The sequence below is a fragment of the Babylonia areolata genome, chromosome 25, assembly GCF_041734735.1.
Source record: "Babylonia areolata isolate BAREFJ2019XMU chromosome 25, ASM4173473v1, whole genome shotgun sequence".
Lineage (NCBI taxonomy): Eukaryota > Metazoa > Mollusca > Gastropoda > Neogastropoda > Buccinidae > Babylonia > Babylonia areolata.
The window spans coordinates 22196172-22219397 of record NC_134900.1 but is presented as its reverse complement, the minus strand read 5'-3'; the positions used below and the strand labels follow the sequence as shown (position 1 = coordinate 22219397).

Genomic DNA, 23226 nt, shown 5'->3' with positions numbered 1-23226 from the left:
TTGGCTGCGTGCCAAGAATATCGCTCTGCTGCTAATTCGGTCATCTTCTGTCGTCTGCTAACATCTGTACAGCTGACATCACTCACTGACAGTCACATCTTGGCCACTCTCTTGATTGCTCCCTTTATTTTCTATCAGATCGTCCTATAAATGTTCATCACTATCTTCTCCTTCGAATTTACGCTTCAATTCTTTCTGAGCATCAGCTAAAGAAAGAAATCTTGGTTGATTTAGTTCATCACGATCGCATGTCTTGAGCACGGCGTCAGTCCGACATTTTGTTGAGCGAGCAAGGAGAGAAGTCAGGCAAACGCTAGGACAGTGACCCAACCAAAACGTTCAAATAAAGGACTGCTTCATGACGTAGATGGGGTTTCTAGCTATGAATAGAATCTAGAGAGATTCCCCAGGCTAAAGCTACCACTATTCTTGTCAACGAAGTGAATGCAACCCAAGGAAAAGTCAGACTATATCGATGACGAGTTATCTCGTCATTATGGCAGCGAAGCATACATGCTTGCCATGACGAGTTATCTCGTCATGCAGGCAGCCTAGGGGTGTGACTGAGGAAATGGTGTACTTGATCTTGATGTGCATTCAGTCTAAGTTTTCAGTATCTATTCTGAATGTAATGGCACTGTGCTTAATTTTGATATGGATTCAGTATCTATTCAGAGTATTATGGTACTTTGTTTTAATATGGATTCAGTCTCTATTCAGAGTGTCATAGTACTTTATTTTGATGTGCATTCAGTCTCTATTCAAAGTGTTATAGTACTTTACTCCGATGTGCATTCAGTCTCTATTCAAAGTGTTATAGTACTTTACTCCGATGTGCATTCAGTCTCTATTCAAAGTGTTATAGTACTTTACTCCGTTGTGCATTCAGTCTCTATTCAAAGTGTTATAGTACTTTATTCTGATGTGCATTCAGTCTCTATTCGGAGTGTTATAATACTTTATTGTGATGTGCATTCAGTCTCTATTCAAAGTGTTATAGTACTTTTTTCTGACGAGCATTCAGTCTCTATTCAGAGTGTTATAGTACTTTATTCTGACGTGCATTCAGTCTCTATTCAGAGTGTTATAGTACTTTTTCTGACGAGCATTCAGTCTATTCAGAGTGTTATAGTACTTTATTGTGATGTGCATTCAGTCTCTATTCAGAGTGTTATAGTACTTTATTCTGACGTGCATTCAGTCTCTATTCAGAGTGTTATAGTACTTTACTCCGATGTGCATTCAGTCTCTATTCAGAGTGTTATAGTACTTTACTCCGATGTGCATTCAGTCTCTATTCAAAGTGTTATAGTACTTTACTCCGATGTGCATTCAGTCACTATTCAGAGTGTTATAGTACTTTACTCCGATGTACATTCAGTCTCCATTCTTCCTCTGGATTTCCGTCACTTACCAGCGCTGTCATCTTTCAAAGCAAACTTGAAAATCCACCTATTCAAACAGGCCACTGGGTGTGATGAAGTATGGCTAATTGTCTGCATTCTTCCTCCTCCTACTCACCACACTTTAGCCTCTGCTGAAATCATCATGTTGTGAGTGTGTGTCTGTGGATGGGTGTTTGTGTGTGTGTGCAGACTTTCATAACTTGTGGCTACTATAAATGAATTTTAATGAAGAATTTGCAATATTCTTATATCAAGTTTTCAAACGAAGAGACTAATGGTATAATAGTACAGTTATATTCTGTATTACTGATGAAACACTGCTTATGTGTTATCCAGTTCGGCATTTTTGTTTTCATGTTTATGTTCTAATTCTTATATACTTATTTACTTCCTGTCTAAAAATAGATGACCTCGTTCTGATTTGGCCGTAAGGAATAAATACCATTTCCGATTTCCAGTTTCTGGCGTTTTAAAACAGTGTCCTTTTTGTCAAGGTGAATTGGAAAATAACACCATTTATTGTTTGTTTGTTCTATTTGCAGTGACTTTGGGACATTTTTTCTGAACTGTTTAAGTATCGTCTCTCAGTGCACATCTTCCATCAAACAACAACACAGGATGACCTATCGGAATTATTTTTCATGCGATCAAAAGGAGAAATCCACTGTTCAGACGTAATAAAATTAAAGAAGGTCATGTCCATGTAGTCTGATGCTGTGCTTTGCAGGGTGCTATATCGCCTTCCATTCCCACCTCCCAGCATTTTGAATTGCGGTCCATTGCTATCGTTCAATACATAATAATTTCTTTCTGTCTGTCTATCTGTCTGTCTGTCTCTCTCTCTCTGTCTCTCTGTCCTTCTGTCTCTCTATCTATCAATCTCTCTCTCTCTCTCTCTCTCTCTCTCTCCATCCCTCCCCCCCCCTCTCTCTCTTTGTCTCTTGCAGTAGACAAAGCATTGGACTTTCATTAACTCTCAGCGGCCTGGGTTCAAATCCTGGTCATGGTACCTGGTAGTTGAGGGTGGAGATTTTTTTTCCGATTTCCCACATCAACAAACTGAAGATGGAAGATGAAGAGAAGAAGAAGAAGAAGAAGAAGATCCATGTGAACCGACAAGCCGACAGACTGCTGGCTCAGACAGCTAGTAAAGTGTGATGTTTCGTGAAGGTAGCGGTGCTGTAGTTATATATAATCCTAACTTTATGACTCACCACCTTCAGTACATGTCACATTGCTTCTCGGATTTGTCTGGTCTTATTGATTGCTTAGACCCGTGTGTGTGTGTGTGTGTGTGTGTGTGTGTGTGTGAGAGAGAGAGAGAGAGAGAGAGAGAGAGAGAGTATCTGAGGCCGTGAAACCCTCACAGAAATATGAAGTTTATTGAGTTAGTTGAATAGAGAGCCAGTCAATTTGAACGACCCCCAAACTTCCAGCCGTAACCATCGCGCCACGCACTGAATTTGAAAATTGACGACATATTTCCCCTTGTATTTACCATCTTCGGAAGAAAAGGAAAGAAAGAAAGAATGAAGGGAGGAAAGAAAAAAAAGGAAGAATGAAAGACAAAAAAAAAAATTTCTGGATATTCATGATGCAGGGAAACAGCTAGAGCCCAGAAAAAAGAAAGAACGAAGGAAAAGAAAGGAAGGAAGGAAGAAGAAAAAAGAGAGAAAGAAAGGAAATGTTCTGTATATACCCCGTGCAGGTCTGGAGAACCCAGATACCATCTTTCCATCGTCCACGCATGCGCTGCGCATGCTCTATGGCGGGCCTAGGGGCCCGGAACGAGTGAGACAGTGTGGTGGTCTGTCGATAATCGGATTATTGGGCATGCACTTGGCCTCAGGCACTGTACATGACGTCAACTTGGAAAAGAAACAACATAGAAAAAAGATATACATTGGACGTGTTACATCTTGTCCGTTTATATTCGTTTTGTTTGAATAGTGACGAGCGCAATAGCCGTGTGCTTAAAGCGTTGGACTTTCAATCTGAAGGTCCCGGGTTCGAATCCGGTGACGGCGCCTGGTGGGTAAAGGGTGGAGATTTTTCCGATCTTCCAGGTCAGCATATGTGCAGACCTGCTAGTGTCTGAACCCCCTTCATGTGTACACGGCAAGCAGAAGATCAAATACGCACGTTAAAGATCCTGTAATCCATGTCAGCGTTCGGTGGGTTATGGAAACAAGAACATACCCTGCATGCACATCCCCGAAATCGGAATATGGCTGCCTATAATGGAACAGATCTCAAATGATATAAATGCTAGTTGTGCACATTTCATTTGTTTACTGATGGCTGGTTCAGAAGAAAGGTCATTCACTGCTTTCTGCTTTGGGGAAGAGAAAGAAAGAGAGGGAGAGGGCGATGTAGAGGGGCACAGAGAGAGAGAGAGAGAGAGAGAGAGAGAGATACAGACAGACAGACAGACAGACAGACAGACATGCAGAGAAAAACAGCGGAACGGAGACAGACATAACGATACAGACACAGGCAGTCAGAATAAATCAGCTTGCTACGCACTGGACTCAAGACACACTTTTATCACCTTTATTTATCAATATACACCCCATTCCACCCTGCATAACCCCGCCTTTTTTCTTCACTTGTAGAGCGCCCACGTCGATACAGATCAAAGTCTTTACTAACGCCACCTCCTCTTCTGGCAGCCGCTTTTTCTTTTCGTTTTTTTTTTTCTCCTTTTTTGGGGGGTGGGTGGGGTGGTGGGTGCGGGGACGGGAGTGGGGTGGCTTTGGGGAAGGGTTATGTAATACTTTTTGTTTTAGTTTTTCTCTCTCAAAACAGCACTTCTTCCATTTCTTTCTTCTTTCAAAAAGAAACTCCTTTTTTCACTCTTTACCCTTTTTTTCTTTCGTGAAACTGACCTAAGTGGGCGGAAGGGGGATGGGGGTGGGGGTTCTCTCTCTCAAGACAGCATTATGTTCTTTCTTTTTTTCTTTCCTCAGTTTTTTTTTCTTTCTTTTTTTTTCTTTCTCTCATTCTTTCTTTCATGCTTTTTTCTGTTCTATTTTGCATTCGTTCTATCTGGCTCTCTTTATTTATTTTTTTTCTTTGCCCCGGCGTGCAATGGCGTTCTACTTTGACTGTGTGTCTCTGCTTCTGCATAACTGCGTATTCAACATGTGTGTGAGATTATTCATGTGTGACAATGGGTTTGTTTGTTTTTGTTTGTGTGTTTTTTTACATGGCGTGTGTGTGTCTGCTTGTGATCTTACGCACGCAAGCTGAAAGAATGACTGAGAGCATATGCCTCTGTTCAGAGACAGACCCATACATGTGGTGGCACAGAGACAGACCCATACATGTGGTGGCACAGAGACAGACCCATACATGTGATGGCACAGAGACAGACCCATACATGTGGTGGCACAGAGACAGACCCATACATGTGATGGCACAGAGACAGACCCATACATGTGGTGGCACAGGGACAGACCCATACATGTGGTGGCACAGAGACAGACCCATACATGTGATGGCACAGGAACAGACCCATACATGTGATGGCACAGGGACAGACCCATACATGTGATGGCACAGAGACAGACCCATACATGTGATGGCACAGGAACAGACCCATACATGTGATGGCACAGAGACAGACCCATACATGTGATGGCACAGAGACAGACCCATACATGTGATGGCACAGAGACAGACCCATACATGTGATGGCACAGAGACAGACCCATACATGTGATGGCACAGGGCACATAGAACACCAAGGGGGGAGTGGGCTTTCATCAGCACATGTCGCCATGTTGTCGGCGAGATCAAAAGGAGTAGTGACCTTGGTGTGGGTCCACAGAGACACGCCCCTAACTGGTGTGTGTGTGTGTGTGTGTGTGTGTGTGTGTGGTCATACCGCCCGTTCGGTCCCAGATGGCCGGTGGATGTTCGTTTGCAAGCTGATCGTTGACTGGCTCTGCGAGGTGTTGCGTGACAGAGAGTGAGTCAGAGAGAAAGAGAGAGACAGAGACAGGGACAGAGACAGAAAGACACAGACAGAGGGAAACAGAGACACAGACACATAGACTGAGAAACAGAGAAAAAGAGACAGTGATACAGAGAAAGAAAGACACAACGAGAGACAGAGATACAGTCAGAGGGACTGAGAGACATAGAGAGCAAAAAGAGAGACAGAGAAACGGACAAACATATATTGAGAGAAAGAGATAGAGAAGCATAGACAGAGAGACAGAGACACGTAAAGAGAGATACAACGAGAGACAGACAGACTGGCAAACAGTCAGAGAGACTCAAAGACAGAGACAGAGAGAGAGAGAGAGGAGAGTGAGAATAAGAGAGAGAGAGAGAGAGAGAGAGAGAGAGAGAGAGAGAGAGAATGGAAATGAATGGAAATGGTTCATTCAAAAACAGGCCATATCCCTGAATGGAGAGGGGTGGAGGGCCATAATTAAGTTAACAGTTGGAAATATAAATAGCGATACCGTCAAACTGTATCTGAGAAAACTGATTGTGATTTATGACACCATTGCATCTATAATTTGAAAGCTCAATACAAAAACATTGCTCAATACAAAAAAATTTCCGACCATTTTGCATTCATCAATGTTGTCAGCAAGTTAAAGCAGAAGAGAAAGATAGAGAGAAAGACAGACAAGCTGACAGACAGATGGAAAAAATACAGCCATTTATTTTGATTATCAACGAAGCTGACCACCCAAACACTGAATATAATGTTATATAACCGTTCATTTGCCCAGTAACGTAATAGATTCAAAATAGTCGCTTCCAATTTTTTTTTAAAACATTGTTGTGATTAGCATGTCCAGTATTTTGTTACTTCTACAGTGAATTTGGGAAATTATCTAACTGATTTATATGGATTAATCTGATGTTCATCATGAGGCAAAAAATGGAAACAATCTCCTGCTGTGTGCGGTAGCAAATATAAAGATGGTAATGAAGTGACAATGATGATAAAGATGGCGATAGTGGTGATGACGATGACGATAAAGATGGCGATAGTGGTGATGACAATGACGATAAAGATGGCGATAGTGGTGATGACAATGACGATAAAGATGGCGATAGTGGTGATGACAATGACGATAATGATGGCGATAGTGGTGATGACGATGACGATAATGATGGCGATAGTGGTGATGACAATGACGATAAAGATGGCGATAGTGGTGATGACAGTGACGGTAAAGATGGCGATAGTGGTGATGACAATGACGATAAAGATGGCGATAGTGGTGATGACGATGATGATGAAGATGGCGATAGTGGTGATGATGATGACGATAAAGATGGCGATAGTGGTGATGACAATGATGATAAAGATGGCGATAGTGGTGATGACAATGACGATAAAGATGGCGATAGTGGTGATGACAATGACGATAAAGATGGCGATAGTGGTGATGACAATGACGATAAAGATGGCGATAGTGGTGATGACAATGACGATAAATATGGCGATAGTGGTGATGACGATGACGATAATGATGGCGATAGTGGTGATGACAATGATGATAAAGATGGCGATAGTGGTGATGACAGTGACGGTAAAGATGGCGATAGTGGTGATGACAATGACGATAAAGATGGCGATAGTGGTGATGACGATGATGATGAAGATGGCGATAGTGGTGATGACGATGACGATAAAGATGGCGATAGTGGTGATGACAATGATGATAAAGATGGCGATAGTGGTGATGACAATGACGATAAAGATGGCGATAGTGGTGATGACAATGACGATAAAGATGGCGATAGTGGTGATGACGATGATGATGAAGATGGCGATAGTGGTGATGACAATGATGATAAAGATCACGATAGTGGTGATGACAATGACGATAATGATGGCGATAGTGGTGATGACGATGATGATGAAGATGGCGATAGTGGTGATGACAATGATGATAAAGATGGCGATAGTGGTGATGACAATGACGATAAAGATGGCGATAGTGGTGATGACAATGACGATAATGATGGCGATAGTGGTGATGACGATGATGATGAAGATGGCGATAGTGGTGATGACAATGATGATAAAGATGGCGATAGTGGTGATGACAATGACGTTAAAGATGGCGATAGTGGTGATGACAATGATGATGAAGATGGCGATAGTGGTGATGACAATGATGATAAAGATGGCGATAGTGGTGATGACAATGACGATAAAGATGGCGATAGTGGTGATGACAATGAAGGTGATGAGGTGAATGTGTGTCCTTGTGGTGAGGATCAGACAGAAGAAACCAGCAAAACAAACGAAAAACAACTACAGTCAGACAAAAGCAAAAACGAAATATAGAGATAAATCAGCAAACAGACCCATGGGAAATGAATAAGCAGACAAATAAATAAAATGCAGAAACATACGGTTAATAAAGAAGAAAAACATGACAACACATGAAGTGAAGAGAATTTTGTGGACAACCAGTCCTCAACAGACCGTGGCCACACACAGAAATGCCTGAGCACATCCCACTGCTGTAGGGTTCAACGACTTATTCCATGGCGGCCTAAACTTCCAGTTGCTCAGAGCTGGGATCTGGACTTTGTGAAGTTTTCGTTGTTGTAGAAGTGAGTCTTGGCTGAACAGTCTACGAAGAAACCGGATACAATTCTCAGCATTTAACTGAACTGAGCAGTTCGCGAAACGCAACTTTCGTCCAGCATCAACGGTGATGATTGAATTAATTTCCAGGCTCCAAAAATGCCCTGTTACCTAATGTGTCCTTGCTTATTCAAGGAGAAATGTGTGTGTGTGTGTGTGTGTGTGTGTGTGTGTGTGTGTGTGTGTGTGTGTGTGTGTGTGTGTGTGTGTGTATGTGAGAAAATATCAGTTAGCTGCCTTGGGAGGCTGGATCGTTAGGTTGCATGGTTGTTTGGCTTTCAGCTTGATATTTACACACGACAACATCAGTTCCACTGGTACATGGAAAATAACGGTCGCGCGCGCGCGCGTGTGTATGTGTGTGTGTGTGTATGTGTGCGCGCGAATGCTATGTATATCTTTGTATTTGATTTTGTTTGTGTATGTGTTTTTGCGAGTGTGTCTGTGTGAGCATGTGTATGTGTTTGTGTGTGTGTGTGTGTGTGTGTGTGTGTGTGTGTGTGTGTGTGTGTGTGTGTGTGTGTGTGTGTGTGTGTGTGTGTGTGAATTAGCGAGCGAGCGAGCGCGCATATGTATAATGTGTGTTGGAGATGGCTCAAGGGTATGCGTGCATGCACGCATATCGGCACAAGTGCACTAGAGATTCATTAGATTTCAGACAACAAGACAACTGTCATCTGCAGTTCCTGTCGTAATGTTCTGCTGGCGTCAGTCAGACCCCAGAGTGTACAGAGGTGCGAAAAGAGGACGGAGACTGAGTTGGGGGTGGGGGTGAATCCGGGGGAGGGGTTGTTGGTTGGGATGACACGTAAGAAGTATTAAACATTTGAGAGCGAAAAGCACATATAAAACTCAATACAAATGATCAAACATCACGAAGAAATTACAGTTCTTATTTTCCATTACAAACCTTACTAACAGAAGAGATGCACTATGACCGAACAGCACTGGAATGCATGACGGACGAATGAAAGAAGAAAAGGACGAACTAAGCAAAGTGCGTTATATGTATGTGATTACATACATAAGGAACGAACCAACGAGCAAACGACAAACGAAAGAAAGAAAGATGGACAGAAAAGAAAAAAGAAGACAAAGGAAAGAAACACTGACAGGAAGACTCAGAAAGAACGAAAGAAAGAATAAAGGAAAGGGCAGAAGGAGGGACAAAACACCAGACACAAAGAGAAAGACGGAAAGAGCGACGGAAAGAAAGAAAAAACAAAGAAAAAAAAACAGAAAAAATAGTAAGGAGGAAAAAAGACAAGAAGAAAGAAAGAAAGAAAGGAAAACTGAGAAAAAGAACGTTGGAAAGAAAAAAATAATGATAGAAGGAAGGAAAGTAGAAAAAAAAAACCGCAGACGCAAACAGAAAGAAAAAAAACCCATAAGAAAGCAAAGAAAAACAAAGAAAAAGAAAATAAGAGAGAAAGAAAGGAACAGTTCAGACTCCAACAGAAGCAGACTGCCCGAACTCATCAAACTGCAAAGTGCCGAATTCTCACCTCCTGAGATTTTTTTCATCCAAGCGATCCGGATCACATAAACATGGCCATTCAAGGAGAAACGGCTGTGCATGAGAGAAAGATTTATGGCACACTGGAGAAATCACAAAGCCCCGTGGGAGGAGAAGGAGAGGGAGGAGAAGAGGAGGAGGAGAGGAGGAGGAGATGGAGAAGAAGCTGGAGCAGGAGAGGAGAAGAAGAGGAGGAGGAGAGGGAGGAGAAGGAGGAGCATGAGAAGAGAAAAAGAGGAGAAGGAGTCGCAGGAGAAATGGAGTGGAGAAAGAGAAGAAGGTGAAGAAGGAGAACAACAACATTAGTTTCAGTCTCAGTGTGTGTGTGTTATTTTTACCATGTTTATGCCTTTATGTAGTATTGTATTCGCACAGTATGACTTTAAGTAGCATTGTGTAGTGCATGCAATGACATGTATAATGTAGTAGTGTGTAGTGCAGACCCTGTTTCAGGGCGGGGATTGGATGGAAAAAAAGTGCTTATCTATTATCCTCGATAATTAATAATTTGTCTTGTCTTGTCTTCTCTCTCTCTCTCTCTTTCTCTCTCTCTCTCTCTCTCTCTCTCTCTCTCTCTCTTCTCTCTCTCTCTCTCTCTCTCTCTCTCTCTCTCTCTCTCTTCAAAACGTATTTGCTTTTAAACATAGAACGACATCTACAGTGTTCAAAGGCAAGATTCAGACTTTGTTGTTGTTGCTTTTATTGCAGCACAGTATTACCGATGTCGATCCCATAATACTGATCTGATGAGCAAAATTTGCAGTAAGGACGGAGGAAATGAAATACATTTTGTTCAAAGTTATCCAATCTTGCTTGATTAAAGAACAAAGTATATGTCACCCAAATTGTGTAGGTTTCTTGCCAGTTTAGATCAGCTTTACACACGGCTTTTAGACCGACCACTCGCAATTTGTCAATCTGTCTGTTTAAAGCATTCAGACAGCGCTCAACTCTGATGCATTGAAATAATGATCTAAGTATGGTTCTTGATGACATGACTGTGCATTACTTTTTGTTTTTGCAGCATATATTTGCACTTTTTCATAAGGGGCAATGGCCGTTACTCGAATGAATTACCCGATTCCGTATTCTTCTCTTCCTCTCTCTCTCTCTCCCCCCCCCCCTCTCTCTCTCTCTTTGTGTGTGTCTCTGTTTGTCTCTGTCGCTCTGTCTGTCTGTCTATTATTCTCTCTCTCTCTCTCTCTCTCTCTCTCTCTCTCTCTCTCTCTCTCTCTCTCTCTCTCTCGCAGACACATCCACAGAATCGCCATGCCCTTTGTGTGCATTCAGAGTTGATGATGAAATACATTTCCTGTTTCAGTGTAAGTCATATGATGAACTGAGAAAAAAAAAGTGCATTCTTTGAGTTAGATATTGCTAAAAGACACGATCTCGTTGCTGCTTTATCGTCTGATGATGAAGTCATAAAACAGTCGATGGCGAAATTTATTGCAGAAGCATACACATTAAGACATAACCTTATTAACGATAACAATAACGGTAATAACGAGGAAAATAATCATGTGTAGTATCTAGTTTTGTGTGTGTTCTGATGATAAGTAAATATCGATAAATTACATAACAACACAACAGAATGGGTGGCTGAGTTTGGTTATATTATTCTTTTTTTCTTTTTCTTTTATTTTCTAAGTGTTTATTTCATTTGTTTATATTTGAGGAACTTTGAAAAAGAATGTGAGAGGGTATGTGAGAGGTAGTAGTGGGTAGAGCAGAATGTGTTCTGCTATTCTTGTGTTAAACAAAAATAACCCGTCCCCCCCTTGTCAATAGACCCTTGCAGGTAATGACAATAAAGTGTCAAAGTGTCAAAGTCTCTCTCTCTCTCTCTCTCTCTCTCTCTCTCTGGAAAATAAAGAAAGAGAGAGAGAATAAGAGAGAGAGAGAGTGTGTGTGTGTATGTGTTGGTGAGTGTGTGAATGGTCCGGTAGGGGTGGTGTTGGTGGATGAGATGTGCAGTGTTGCAAACGAATTTGTTTGTGTGTGTGTGTGCCCATCCGTCAATTTGTTTGTCTTGGTGTCAGTTCATTCGTTCGTGTCTTTGTTTATAGAGCTGTGGTTGTTATTGTTGTTGTTGTTGTTGTTCCATCCCACAATGCGGCAGTCCTTGCATTTGCTGCTTTTGCAATTGTTGTTGTTGCTGCTGCTGCTGTCGCTCTGGCTTATTGTTGCCGAGAATCCGATGCCTTTCTCTGTCTCTATCTGTCTTCGTTTTTAACAGGCCTTGTCAATCGCTGATTAATGAGTGTAGCTGGGCTGCTGCCTGGATATTCTCAAACCTGTCACTTGCACGTCACTCACAGAGAAATACAAAAACAACAAATAATAACAATAAACACTGACACACAGATGAACGGACGGACAAACTGATCCCGAGAAATGGGTATTGAGGAGGAGAAAGAGGGAGGGAGTGATACAGAGACAAAGAGAGAGAGGAAGAAGAGAGGGGCAGAGAGAGAGAAGAGAGACAGAGAGAGGGGGGAGGGAGACAGTGAGGGAGAGAGAGATGAACGCACGGACGCATGCAGATACACGAAAACACACACACACACACACACACACACACACACACACACACATATATATATATATATATATATAGAGAGAGAGAGAGAGAGAGAGAGAGAGAGAGAGAGAGAGTGGGTGAGGGATGTTGATTACTCTCCTTCCCCCTCTCTTTCTGTGCTCTCTGTTCTCTCAAACTCTACAGTGCTTTAAAGGATAGTCCACGTGTCAATGATATATAATGTATGTGATGTTTAAACATAACTGAGTATTGTTTTCTTCCATCTTTCATTTGCCTTGTCATGTTTATTATTCTCTTTTCTCCTTTCTTTTTCTTCAGAGGGTTTGATGAAAAAAACAACATTCTTTGGTTATGCTATCACCCTCAAATGATACAATTCATTCAGTATATTCTTTCTCTCGTTCACACATTGTCTCGCACACAGTGTCCGGGCACAAAGCCTGCAGGCTTATTCACATCACCATTATAACTCCGTGCTTGTATTTACTGCCCTGTCTGATGTCGTGCATTGGGTTCATGTGAGCGTGACTGTTGGAACCTCTGTGGTTTAGTATGTACATCGACGGGCGCAATAGCCAAGTGGTTAAAGCGATGGACTTTCAATTTGAGGGTCCCGGGTTCGAATCTCGGTAACGGCGCCTGGTGGGTAAAGGGTGGATATTTTTTCCGATCTCCCAGGTCAACATATGCGCAGACCTGATTGTGCCTGAACCTCCTTCGTGTGAAATACGCAAGCAGAAGATCAAATACGCACGTTATCGATCCTGTAATCCTTTGTCCCAATGTATGTACATCGTCTTTGTCCCAGTGCATGCACATCGTCTCTCCCCATGTCCCGATGAGTGGGGCGGAGAATGGTGGTAACGTGCCCGCTAGGAAATGAGTGTGCACAGGATCAAGTCCCGTGATTTTTACCTCCCCCTACCACTCTGATTGACCTTGAGTGGTGGATTGACGCTTGATATCCTGAAGAATTGATAAACCGAGTGCATGGAAAACCCACAGCAATAATCTGGCTTTTTCTGGTTAAAATATGTAGACAGTAAAGCAAATACAATTTTAGACACGAAAAAGAAAGCAATCAAGGCGGTCTTACAACATGGCGACGAGCTCATCCCGGGAAAAATAGCCCGAATTTCACACAGAAAAATCTGTTGTGACAAAAAGCGATACGATACAATACAAAGCAAACCAACGCTACGCAACGCAACGCAACGCAATACAATACAATACAATACTATACAATGTCATACAATGCAATGCAATGGAATGCAGTGTAATACCATACCATATCATACCATACAGATTATACAGCCCCGTGTAAACAGCGTTTCCAGTTGTTGGTGTTGCAGCTTTCGGTCAGCAACTGATGCTTTGTTGGTGGTGGTGCTTTTTGTTTTGTTTTGCTTTGTTTGTTCTTTTTTTTCTTTTTCTTTTGTTTTCATTCTAGGCAGATGCGGTGTGGCGCATATGAATTTATGTGCACATTTTCCATTCCGTTTTGAAACTACTTTTTCTTTGTCTCTCTGTCTCTGTCTCTCTCTGTCTCTGTCGCTCTCTCTCTCTCTCTCTCTCTCTCTCTCTCTCTCTCTCTCTCTCAGAAAAGACTGTATAAAGCCACAAATAAACATCTTCCCTGGGTTGGAGAGTCTTTATGTAAATCTTTACCACTCCGAAGCATAAAACACACGTCCTTCAATAAAAGTGGAGAAAAAAGTGAATGTCTAATTGTAATTGAACAAAGCAAGTGATGTGTAGCCTTATCTACATATATCTTGGTTTCGTCACGTCCTGTATACAAAATATATATGTCTATACAAAAATACATGTATGTAAATATGCCTGACCCTGTGCTGATCTTGCTGGCCGTGTTGCTGTTCCAGCCCTGCACAGAGGAGGCCGGGTGGCGGGCAGACCCACACAGTGCCTGACCTTCAGAGAGACCATGACCACGTGCATGAGTCCAGTGGGGGGGTCACCCCTACAGCCCGGCGGGGGCCACGAGCTGCTCTCTGACCTCAACACCACCAAGACTCTCTGCAGGTCAGACTGTCAGTCGTGTGAGATGTGGGGGTGTGGTGGGGGTTGGGGTTGTGGTAGTTTGCGGGGAAAGGAATCGTGGTGTGGTGGTGTGGTGTGGTGTGTGAAGAATGTGGCAGAATGTTTAAGACGCTCGTCTCGCTCAATACAGAGTCCGCGAGGGTCTGGGTTCGAATTCCGCTCCTGCCCTTTCTCCAGTGTTTGACAGGAATATCAAACTGAGCGCCTAGTCGTTCGGATGAGACGATAAACCGAGGTCCCGTGTGCAGCACGCACTTGGCGTACTGAAAACAGAACCCATGACAACGACAGTATTGTCCTCTGACAACACTCTGTGGAAGAAATCCACTCTGATAGGTACACAAATATATACGCATGCATTGAAGACCTGAATAAGCGCGCTGGGTTCTGCTGTTGGTCAAGCATCTGCCAAGCAGATGTGGTGTGGAGTATATGGATTTATCCGAACGCAGGGAGGCCTCCTTGATAAACTGAACCTGAAACTGCTATGTGTGTGTATTGTTGTTGTTGCTTTTGTTGTTTTTGATGTGTGTGTGTGTGTGTGTGTGTGTGTGTGCTTATGCGTGTGTGTATACCGGATGTGTATGTGGCCACAAAGACCCCAATCTATCGCTGCAAAGTAATGTGGAGCCAGCATTGTTCTTCAGTCTCAACAAGATATATCGAGGACTAAGTATACCAGGGAGAATTGTTTTTGCTGCATGAAATATCAGTGGGAATGACTTATGGGACATTACTGGAATCAGATCAGTAAAAGTTTGGGTCAGATGGGAGCCATCCGGAACTCATTCAGAACTCATTCCAGACAATTTCAACTGTTCTAACGGTTAATGTAATTGCTGTGGCTGTTGTTTTTGTTGCTGTTTTTTCCTCATGCTTCTCCTCACAGACAGACAGACAGTGCAGGTGAGTACAGCGCTACAGGACAGACATGACGTGTGGGTCCTCCCTGTCCCCCGTTCTTTGTCAAGACCTGTCTTTCTTCTTCTTCTGCTGCTGCTGCTGCTGCTCTTCCTCCTCCCCCTTCTCCTTCTTCCCTTCCTACTTCTCCTTCTTCTTCTTGCTTTTTGTTTTTTCTGTTTGTTTTGTTTGTGTTCGATTTTTTTCCGGTCATAACTTCGCAGCTGGCTTAGCTTTTAGTCGCATGCCGACTGATTGATGTCATTGTTTACGAAGCGTTTCCAAAACTGGTCATGATCGGCTTGGGATGAAAATTCCAAAAAGAGTTGAAATATATTTATGATATTTTGAATACACAACCTGCTAACAGCACCAGTACAGACTCTGAGATTAATACAGTCATAGAAGAGTTCACGCAAATATTGCAAGACGCAGCAAAAAGAATGTATTACATGCAGAACTCAAAAGTCTAAGAGGATTATGCGACATGATAAAAAGGATGGTGTGACAAAGAATGTATTTTACAACGCAAAGATTTAAAATCAAATTTAAATGCTTTAAACAGATACCCGTTTAATAAAAACTCAACATCGGAAATACTTTATAAGAGAAAACCTTATTGACAATATTATCAAGAAAAGAAAGGAGAATATATAAATCAAAAGTTTAGCATAATCATGATACAAATACATTGTGGAAAAAAATGGAACAGCTAAAAACAACGGAAACTCATCAAAACACAATCCATCCCTGTCAGTTAAAAGATGTTACATGAAATTACGGAAAATAAATTTGGTATAGATTATAAAAACCAAATACCATTAACAAAGAAATTAAAAGTGGTTTTAACAATGCGGATTATGATAACTGATTAAAAAAAAGAAGTTCGTGGAATGAATAAATAATGAGGCTAGGAGAACAAATGATTAACAAATAGTGAGCCATTTACACTATGGGGTATTCAAATCAAGAGACAAAACAAAAGTAGTCATATATATTTTCGAGATCAGAACCTCGAGCTCAAATATCTTTTAATGTGGAACAGAAGTCACATAAACAAATGAACAATATAAATATCTGGGAATGATATTCCATGAATCAGGAAAAAGAAGGGAATAATGCATCTCATAGTCTTAAAAGAACTTTCAAAAATGAAACATAAGCATACATAAGATATCAAAACTATTTGAAAGTCTTTTTTCACGTATGGAGCAGAAATATGGTTCCCCACTTGTGAAAAGGCCGACAATAATTTTACCTTTGACAAACTGTATAACCATTGCTCATGAACAAATTTCCATATGAACATGCTCATTTAAGCTTTTTAACGCAAACTTTGGGATTCCACAAAAATCCACAAATTTAGCAGTACTCGATGAATTAGTAAATACCCCTTAACTTTAAAAGTGATTAGTCAAATAATAAAGTTTTGGTTTCACATGACACAGGCGCGAGCAAAAAATCATGCATTTAATTTGCGTATGACGATATGCTTACAGAGGAAACAAAACAGCGAATATGGATTCACATTGTCAGAATTATACTGCAAAATTTTGGTTTAGGAATCATTTGGAAAAATCTGTCCGCATTCAAAATTCACAGACTTAGATTATAATGAATAAACTAGAATATGTATTTGTTTTATATTGGAAGAGAAACAAATCTGAAAATAAATGTAAACTACTATTTCATGATACAGAACCGAACCTTATTTACTTGAAGGATATCTTAATTATAATCAAAAACAATCATTGTGCAAAACAAGAATATCCTGACATGATCTGGCAATAGAAAAAGGTACATTTACATCCCAAAGAAATGAAACTATATTTACCATGTCAACCAGCTGAGGATGAATATAATTTTTAGATGACTGAGAATTATACAAAGAAATTAGAATAGAATTCATACACAAAATTAAAAAATACCTTCCAAATAATTCAAGTCAGCTAATACAAGAAGATAACCGTGTAGGAATGTTTGGAAAATGTGTCACTAACTGCTGCCGAAAACGTCATTCTATGTAGGAGTGATTCAATCTCGTTCTATATCTCTTTTTTCAACATTATTTTGTTTTGCTTTTTTTGTGTGTAGTAAATGTAACTTTACATGTGTGTCAAATAAATCTTGTTAAGGCTTAATTGACATTAAAATGTATTCTGATTCTGATCCTACATACGTACACATACAGACATGCATACACAGACGCATGCACACGCACACACACACACACACACACACACACACACACACACACACACACACACGCACGCACGCACGGACGCCCGCACACACACACACACACACACACACACACACACACACACACACACACACACACACACACACACACACACACACACAATTGGAAACCAGTCAAAGAAATAAACTCAGCGAAGAAAATTGATATAATCATCCTGTAAACAGCTAAAAATGGGTTGAAGACAAAACTGAGCTGAACTGCCAAGACAAGCAGAATCAGAATAGGAAACGCTGTCTTAATATTTTTGAAGATGTGATGATGTAAATATATTTGAATAACATAACCATTTTAAAGTAATTAAACATGTCAATTCCCTGAACCAGTGTGAAAAGTTGTTATTTGAACGTTTTGATTGCGTGGTAGTATTAGATCAGAGTTCGGGGTAATGTGAAACTTGAGGATGCGAAACTTAAGGATGGTAACCTGTTACGTGAAACTTAAGGATGGTAACCTATTATGTGAAACTTAAGGATGGTATCCTATTATGTGAAACTTAAGGATGGTATCCTGTTATGTGAAACTTAAGGATGGTATCTTGTTATGTGAAACTTAAGGATGGTAACCTATCTCGTGAAACAAGCAGAACAAGCTCACGAGAGTGAAAGAGAAACACAAAAAGTTTCAGTTTCAGTTTCAGTCTCTCAAGGAGGCGTATCTGTGTTCGGACAAATCTTTATACACTACACCAGATCCGCTGCGCAGATGCCTGACCAGCTGCATAACCCAACGCGCTTAGTCAGCAAGGCCTGGTGCATGTTTATAATTGTGTACCTATTAGTGGATTTCTTCTACAGAATTTTACCAGAGAGCAACACTCAGTCATGTTGCCATGGGTTCTTTTTCAGTGCGCTAAGTGCGTGCTGCACACGGACCTCGATTCATCGTCTCATACGAGTGACTAGATGCTCAAATTGATTTTCCAATCAAATTTGGGAGAAAGGACGAGAGCGGGATTCAACCCCAGGCCCTCACGGACTCACAGTATCGGCAGTTGGATGTCTTATCCATTCTGCCACCTTCCTCCTCAGAGAATGAATGAATGAAAGAATGAATGAATGGTTTATTCATTTATAGGCCATTGCCCTTTATGAAAGAGTGTCACAACTTCTTCATAGACATCGCATCGTGCATTGAAAAATGACATTCGTTCAGATAACATAAATATATCATACCTTATTTCTAAGTAATATACCCTCACCTTAGTAATACATAATACACACCATGAAACATATTGTATTCAATTGAGATTTATACACCTAAATGATATATGGAGGAGGAATTTTGTTTAATGTCCCGTCACACATATCGGTGATTGAAGACATTTTGTTAAAGTATTTATGAATACATCTGAGTATTATCGGTTAGAAGGGGTGCGAGATGTGGATGAATGGAGGGTTGGGAGAAACTGGGCAAATGAGGGTAAAAATGTGGGTGAAATTTGGAAAAAAACAAACAAACAAAAAAACACTCTAAATACAGTTACAGGAAATTACTTAAAGGACTTCGTAAAAGAGAAGTCGTTAAACTGACAAGCGAAACAACTGATAATGAATGCAAAAAGTCAAAAACATCAACGTTCTCAGTCACTTGTGAAGACACACTTTCGTGTACAAAAGGCTTCATTAAACTACAGTGAAAAATTATATGCTCAATTGTCAGGTTACTAAAGCATATGCACTTGACATTAGAACAATACTTGGTCCGTAATGAATTTGATAATAGTCTGAGAGCTAAACTCAGAATTGGTCTGCGAATCGGACCAAAGTCTGAGAGAGTCAACTGACGAGGTTATAGACTTGAATTCAAGCACCTATAAAAGTCTCTTTCTAGTATATTGCTTATTTCCTTGTATGACAATGGGCAATATACTTTTATACTATCTATATGATTTTTTGCTCCCCTGTCTGCTTGGTCATTATAACGGAATCCAGTGTGGGATGGTATCCAACAAAAATCAACATTTGTACCCTTCACAAATAGGGAGTGCAATAAATACCTAATTTCAAACAATAAATCTTCTCTTTGATTATTCTCAAAATGGAGCAAACTTTTTAAGACAGATTGAGAATCAACACAAAATAGGATATTACTTACTATGATTGGTATATCAACAAGATGATTTAAAGCCATAAGGATGGCCACCAATTCAGCTGTAAAAATTGAATGTCCCTTACCTAAATAATATGATTTTTCTGTTTTTAGGTCAGGAATGACAAAAGCAGATCCTGCACTGCTATAATCCAGGACCGAGCCATCAGTGTAAACTTTTAAATGATAATCAAAATTTTCTTCTAATTCAATTCTGACAGATGCTGCTATTATATGTGGAGATTCTCCTTTTGTTGTGTCAGAAGCACATATGTTGACGTTTGCTTTTGTTAACTCCCAGGGAGGGACAGGTGGCACCAGAACACGAGGTGCCATATCATGCAAATCAATGTCTGAAGAATTTGAAATATCTGACACATATGTGCGAATGGTTTGTAGATTTGAATTATTTTGTGCATTTTTTGGAAAATTAATATCAGACCTAATATTTAATTCCTCAAAATCATCCACTGCTGTACATCTCACAATGTATTTAGCAGAACTTAATTTTCTGATTTCATCTAGTGGTAGAATACCCGCAAGCTTATAGGCTTCTGAGGTCTTAGTATGCACAGGTACCCCTAAAGCCAGTTTCACAGCTTTACTGCCAATTGATATATGATATACGCTCAATAATAACTCTTACATGCTTGGTTAATAGCGCTCAGTTAAGTTCTACACATCGTCCGTAGTTGTTACTGCATACACTAAGACATAAGAACAGATCGCAGCTTAAACGATTTATACAGATAAATTAATAGGTTTCTAATAGTTTGTTCATTCGCTGATGCCATAAGTAACGACAGTCTAAACTGACTTGGGAACTTAGAATATTTCAATGGTATGTACTGTACTCTTAAATCATACAAGACAGGACAGGACAGAACAAAATGCACCTCATTTTCTTTTTCCATCTGGCAAAGTGGACATAATAAGTTAGCCTCGTTGTGCATTCTATAACGATAACTATGTTCAGCAATATCGGAAATGTCCAGTCTGAATCTTGTCATTGTATACCTTAAATGTCTATCTAGATTCATTAGTAAATATGTTTTGATATCAGATATAGTACAAAAAGTTCTGCAAACATTAAATCTTTCACTGATTTTTACATGAAAGCCCCATTCTTGCCATCTACACAGAATTAACCTTTCCTTGAAACCCGTTGAAACTCGTCAATCCCTTCCACACCTTGGTTAAGCCACACATAATCAAAACCAAACATGCACAACTTAGAACGTATGTTAGTTGCCCATTTTGTTTTTACCACGTGCATCAAGGTCGAATAACATTTTGTAGGCTTTGTGAGGTAGTCTAGACTGTTGCATTCTTACTAATTTTAGCCAGTATTTAACGCACTTCATGACTGGATTTATATAAGTAGGATACCTGTTTGTTTCTCCATATACAAAATCATTAGGTGTTCGTGTTTCTATACCCAAATATCTTCTTAATGCAAATAAATGTACCTTTTCACAATTAAATACTGCACTGTCAAGTCCCCATAATTCAGCACCATACTGTACTATTGGTTGAATTTGTGAGTCAAATAATTTCAAATAAGTATATAAAGAATTACATTTTAACTTTGATAACTTATTGCAATATGCACAATAGAGCATTTTTTGCTCTACTACAAAGATCATTACAGGCTGTCATAAAACTCAATCTAGTAGAGAAGTAAATTCCTAAGTATTTATATGCATTGATAACTGGCATAACAATGCCATTATATGTCCACCTTTCCCTGGCCCCCCTTTCCTAAATACAATGATGTTACTTTTATCCATGTTTACTTTCGTCATCAGATAGATAAAGTGAGAAACTCAAGACTCAAATTCTTTAATGACTAAGCAACATGTTTATATCACCAAGTAAACAGCACGAATACTGAGAAGTAGCAATAGTATTAGCAGCAGCAACAACAGTAGCAGTAGTAGCAGTATCAAGAGAAGTGGTGAGTCAGTAGTCGTAGTTGTAGTAGCAGCAGCAGCAGGAGTAATAGCAGTGGTAGTAGTTTGAATCACTTATAGGATAGAGAGATACCCAAAGTAAGGGGAAGAGAGAAAAAGAAAAAACATACAGAGAAATATTTAGAGAGACAGTCACAGAAAGAGAAACAGCGAAAAACATGGAGAGATAGCAGAGAGAAACAGAAACACAGAGGCAGACAAAGACACCAGAGAAACACAGAGGCAGACAGACAGAGAGAGACAGAAAGAAAGAGTGTGACAAGAGGAGGGAGACAGCTACAGAGACACAGAGACAGAACGAGAAACAGAGACAGATGACTGACTCATTTCAGAAACGAACAGGGGACAGCACTGAAAACGAAACGTCTTCTGACATGAGAAGAGAAAAAACATCCAGCCTTTCACAGGTAATTGAATCAAAATGGCGCACTGCCCATTTATGAGGTATAAACCGTCCGAAGCTCCAAAGGCATATAATGAGTTTATGAATATTGAATAAGGTTTTCAGCCTTTCAACTCTGGAGAAAAGAAAATATTTGATGAAGCATGTTTCCTTTTCTTATTTTTTCGATGTCCTCACGTACGCGCGCGCGCGCGTGTGTGTGTGTGTGTGTGTGCGTGTGTGTATGTTTCTGTGTGTGTGTGTGTGTGTGTGTGTGTGTGTGTGTGAGAGAGAGAGTGTGTGTGTGTGCGTGAGCGTGTGTGCGTGCGTGTGTGTGTATGTGTGTGGGTGGGTGGGTGCGTGCGTGCGTGCGTGTGTGCGTACATGCGTCTGTGCGTATGTATTTGTATGCGTGTGTGTGTGTGTGTATGTATGCATGTATATGTGTGTCCGCATGTGTGTGTGTGTGTGTGTGTGTGTGTGTGTGTGTGTGTGTGTGTGTGTCTGTGTGTGTGTGTGTGTCTGTGTGTGTGAGGGAGGGAGGATGATAAGCGAACAGAAGGTGATGGGGGTGGGCGTGATGGAAGAAGTGAAGAAGAAAAGGATTCATCCAGCACTGTAACTGACAGTCCGCGATTGGATGCATTAAGATTTTGGTTCTTTTTGCTGGCTTCTTCTGGACACAGAAATCATCTCATTTTGTTATTCGTATTTAATGTTATTTAATTTCGTTTGATTTTGTTTCATCTTATTTTATTTCATTTATTCTACATAATGCGCATTATGTTATCACAAAATTGCAAGCACGTACTGGTACATCTGCACATATGTCTTACACACACACACACACACACACACACACACACACACACACACACACACACACACACACACACACACACACACACACACACACACACACTGGGGGCAGAAAGATAATGTATGTCTATACGGGATAGCCAGAGAGACAGAGACAGAAAAAGACAGACAGAGGATGGAGGGAGAGAGACAGAGCCTAGAAGGACATTTTCTGAAGACAGAAAAATTAATGTGTTTGAAGAAACAATGCACGTGGGAATCGCTTTTTTTCACTTTTATTCTCCTATTTTATCCTCGTTTAATTCTCTTTTGGGATATTTGCATGATTCTTTCTCACACTCTTAAATCTTTTCCGGCTTTGTTCCTTGTTTTCGAAGTTTATGGCTTTCACGTTTATTTCTATTCAGCCAGCCTCTTGGTGTTTCTTTCTCTGCCAGTGCTGGCTAAAGAGTTCCTGAGTGACCACTTGTTCTCACCACCCCTCCGTCTCCTGTGTATTCCTCTGTGTCGGTCTGTTTCAGTCTGTCTGTCTTTGTTTGTTGTCCGCTCCTTTGTTGTACAACGGAGGCCTGACAAAATTGACGAAACCTTTGTCACTCACTCTCTGTCTATTTCTCTGTCTCTGTCTATTTCTCTGTCTCT

General features: G+C 40.6%; 1 protein-coding gene across 1 annotated transcript in view; it reads left to right on the top strand.

Annotated features, from left to right (window-relative positions):
- Nucleotides 1-23226, top strand: part of LOC143299389 (uncharacterized) — a 393740-nt gene that overhangs the window by 355467 nt on the left and 15047 nt on the right. Inside the window, exon 2 of the mRNA XM_076612563.1 lies at nt 13982-14141. Coding sequence (XP_076468678.1) covers nt 13982-14141 — 160 coding nt within the window. The remainder of the gene's footprint in view (nt 1-13981; nt 14142-23226) is intronic.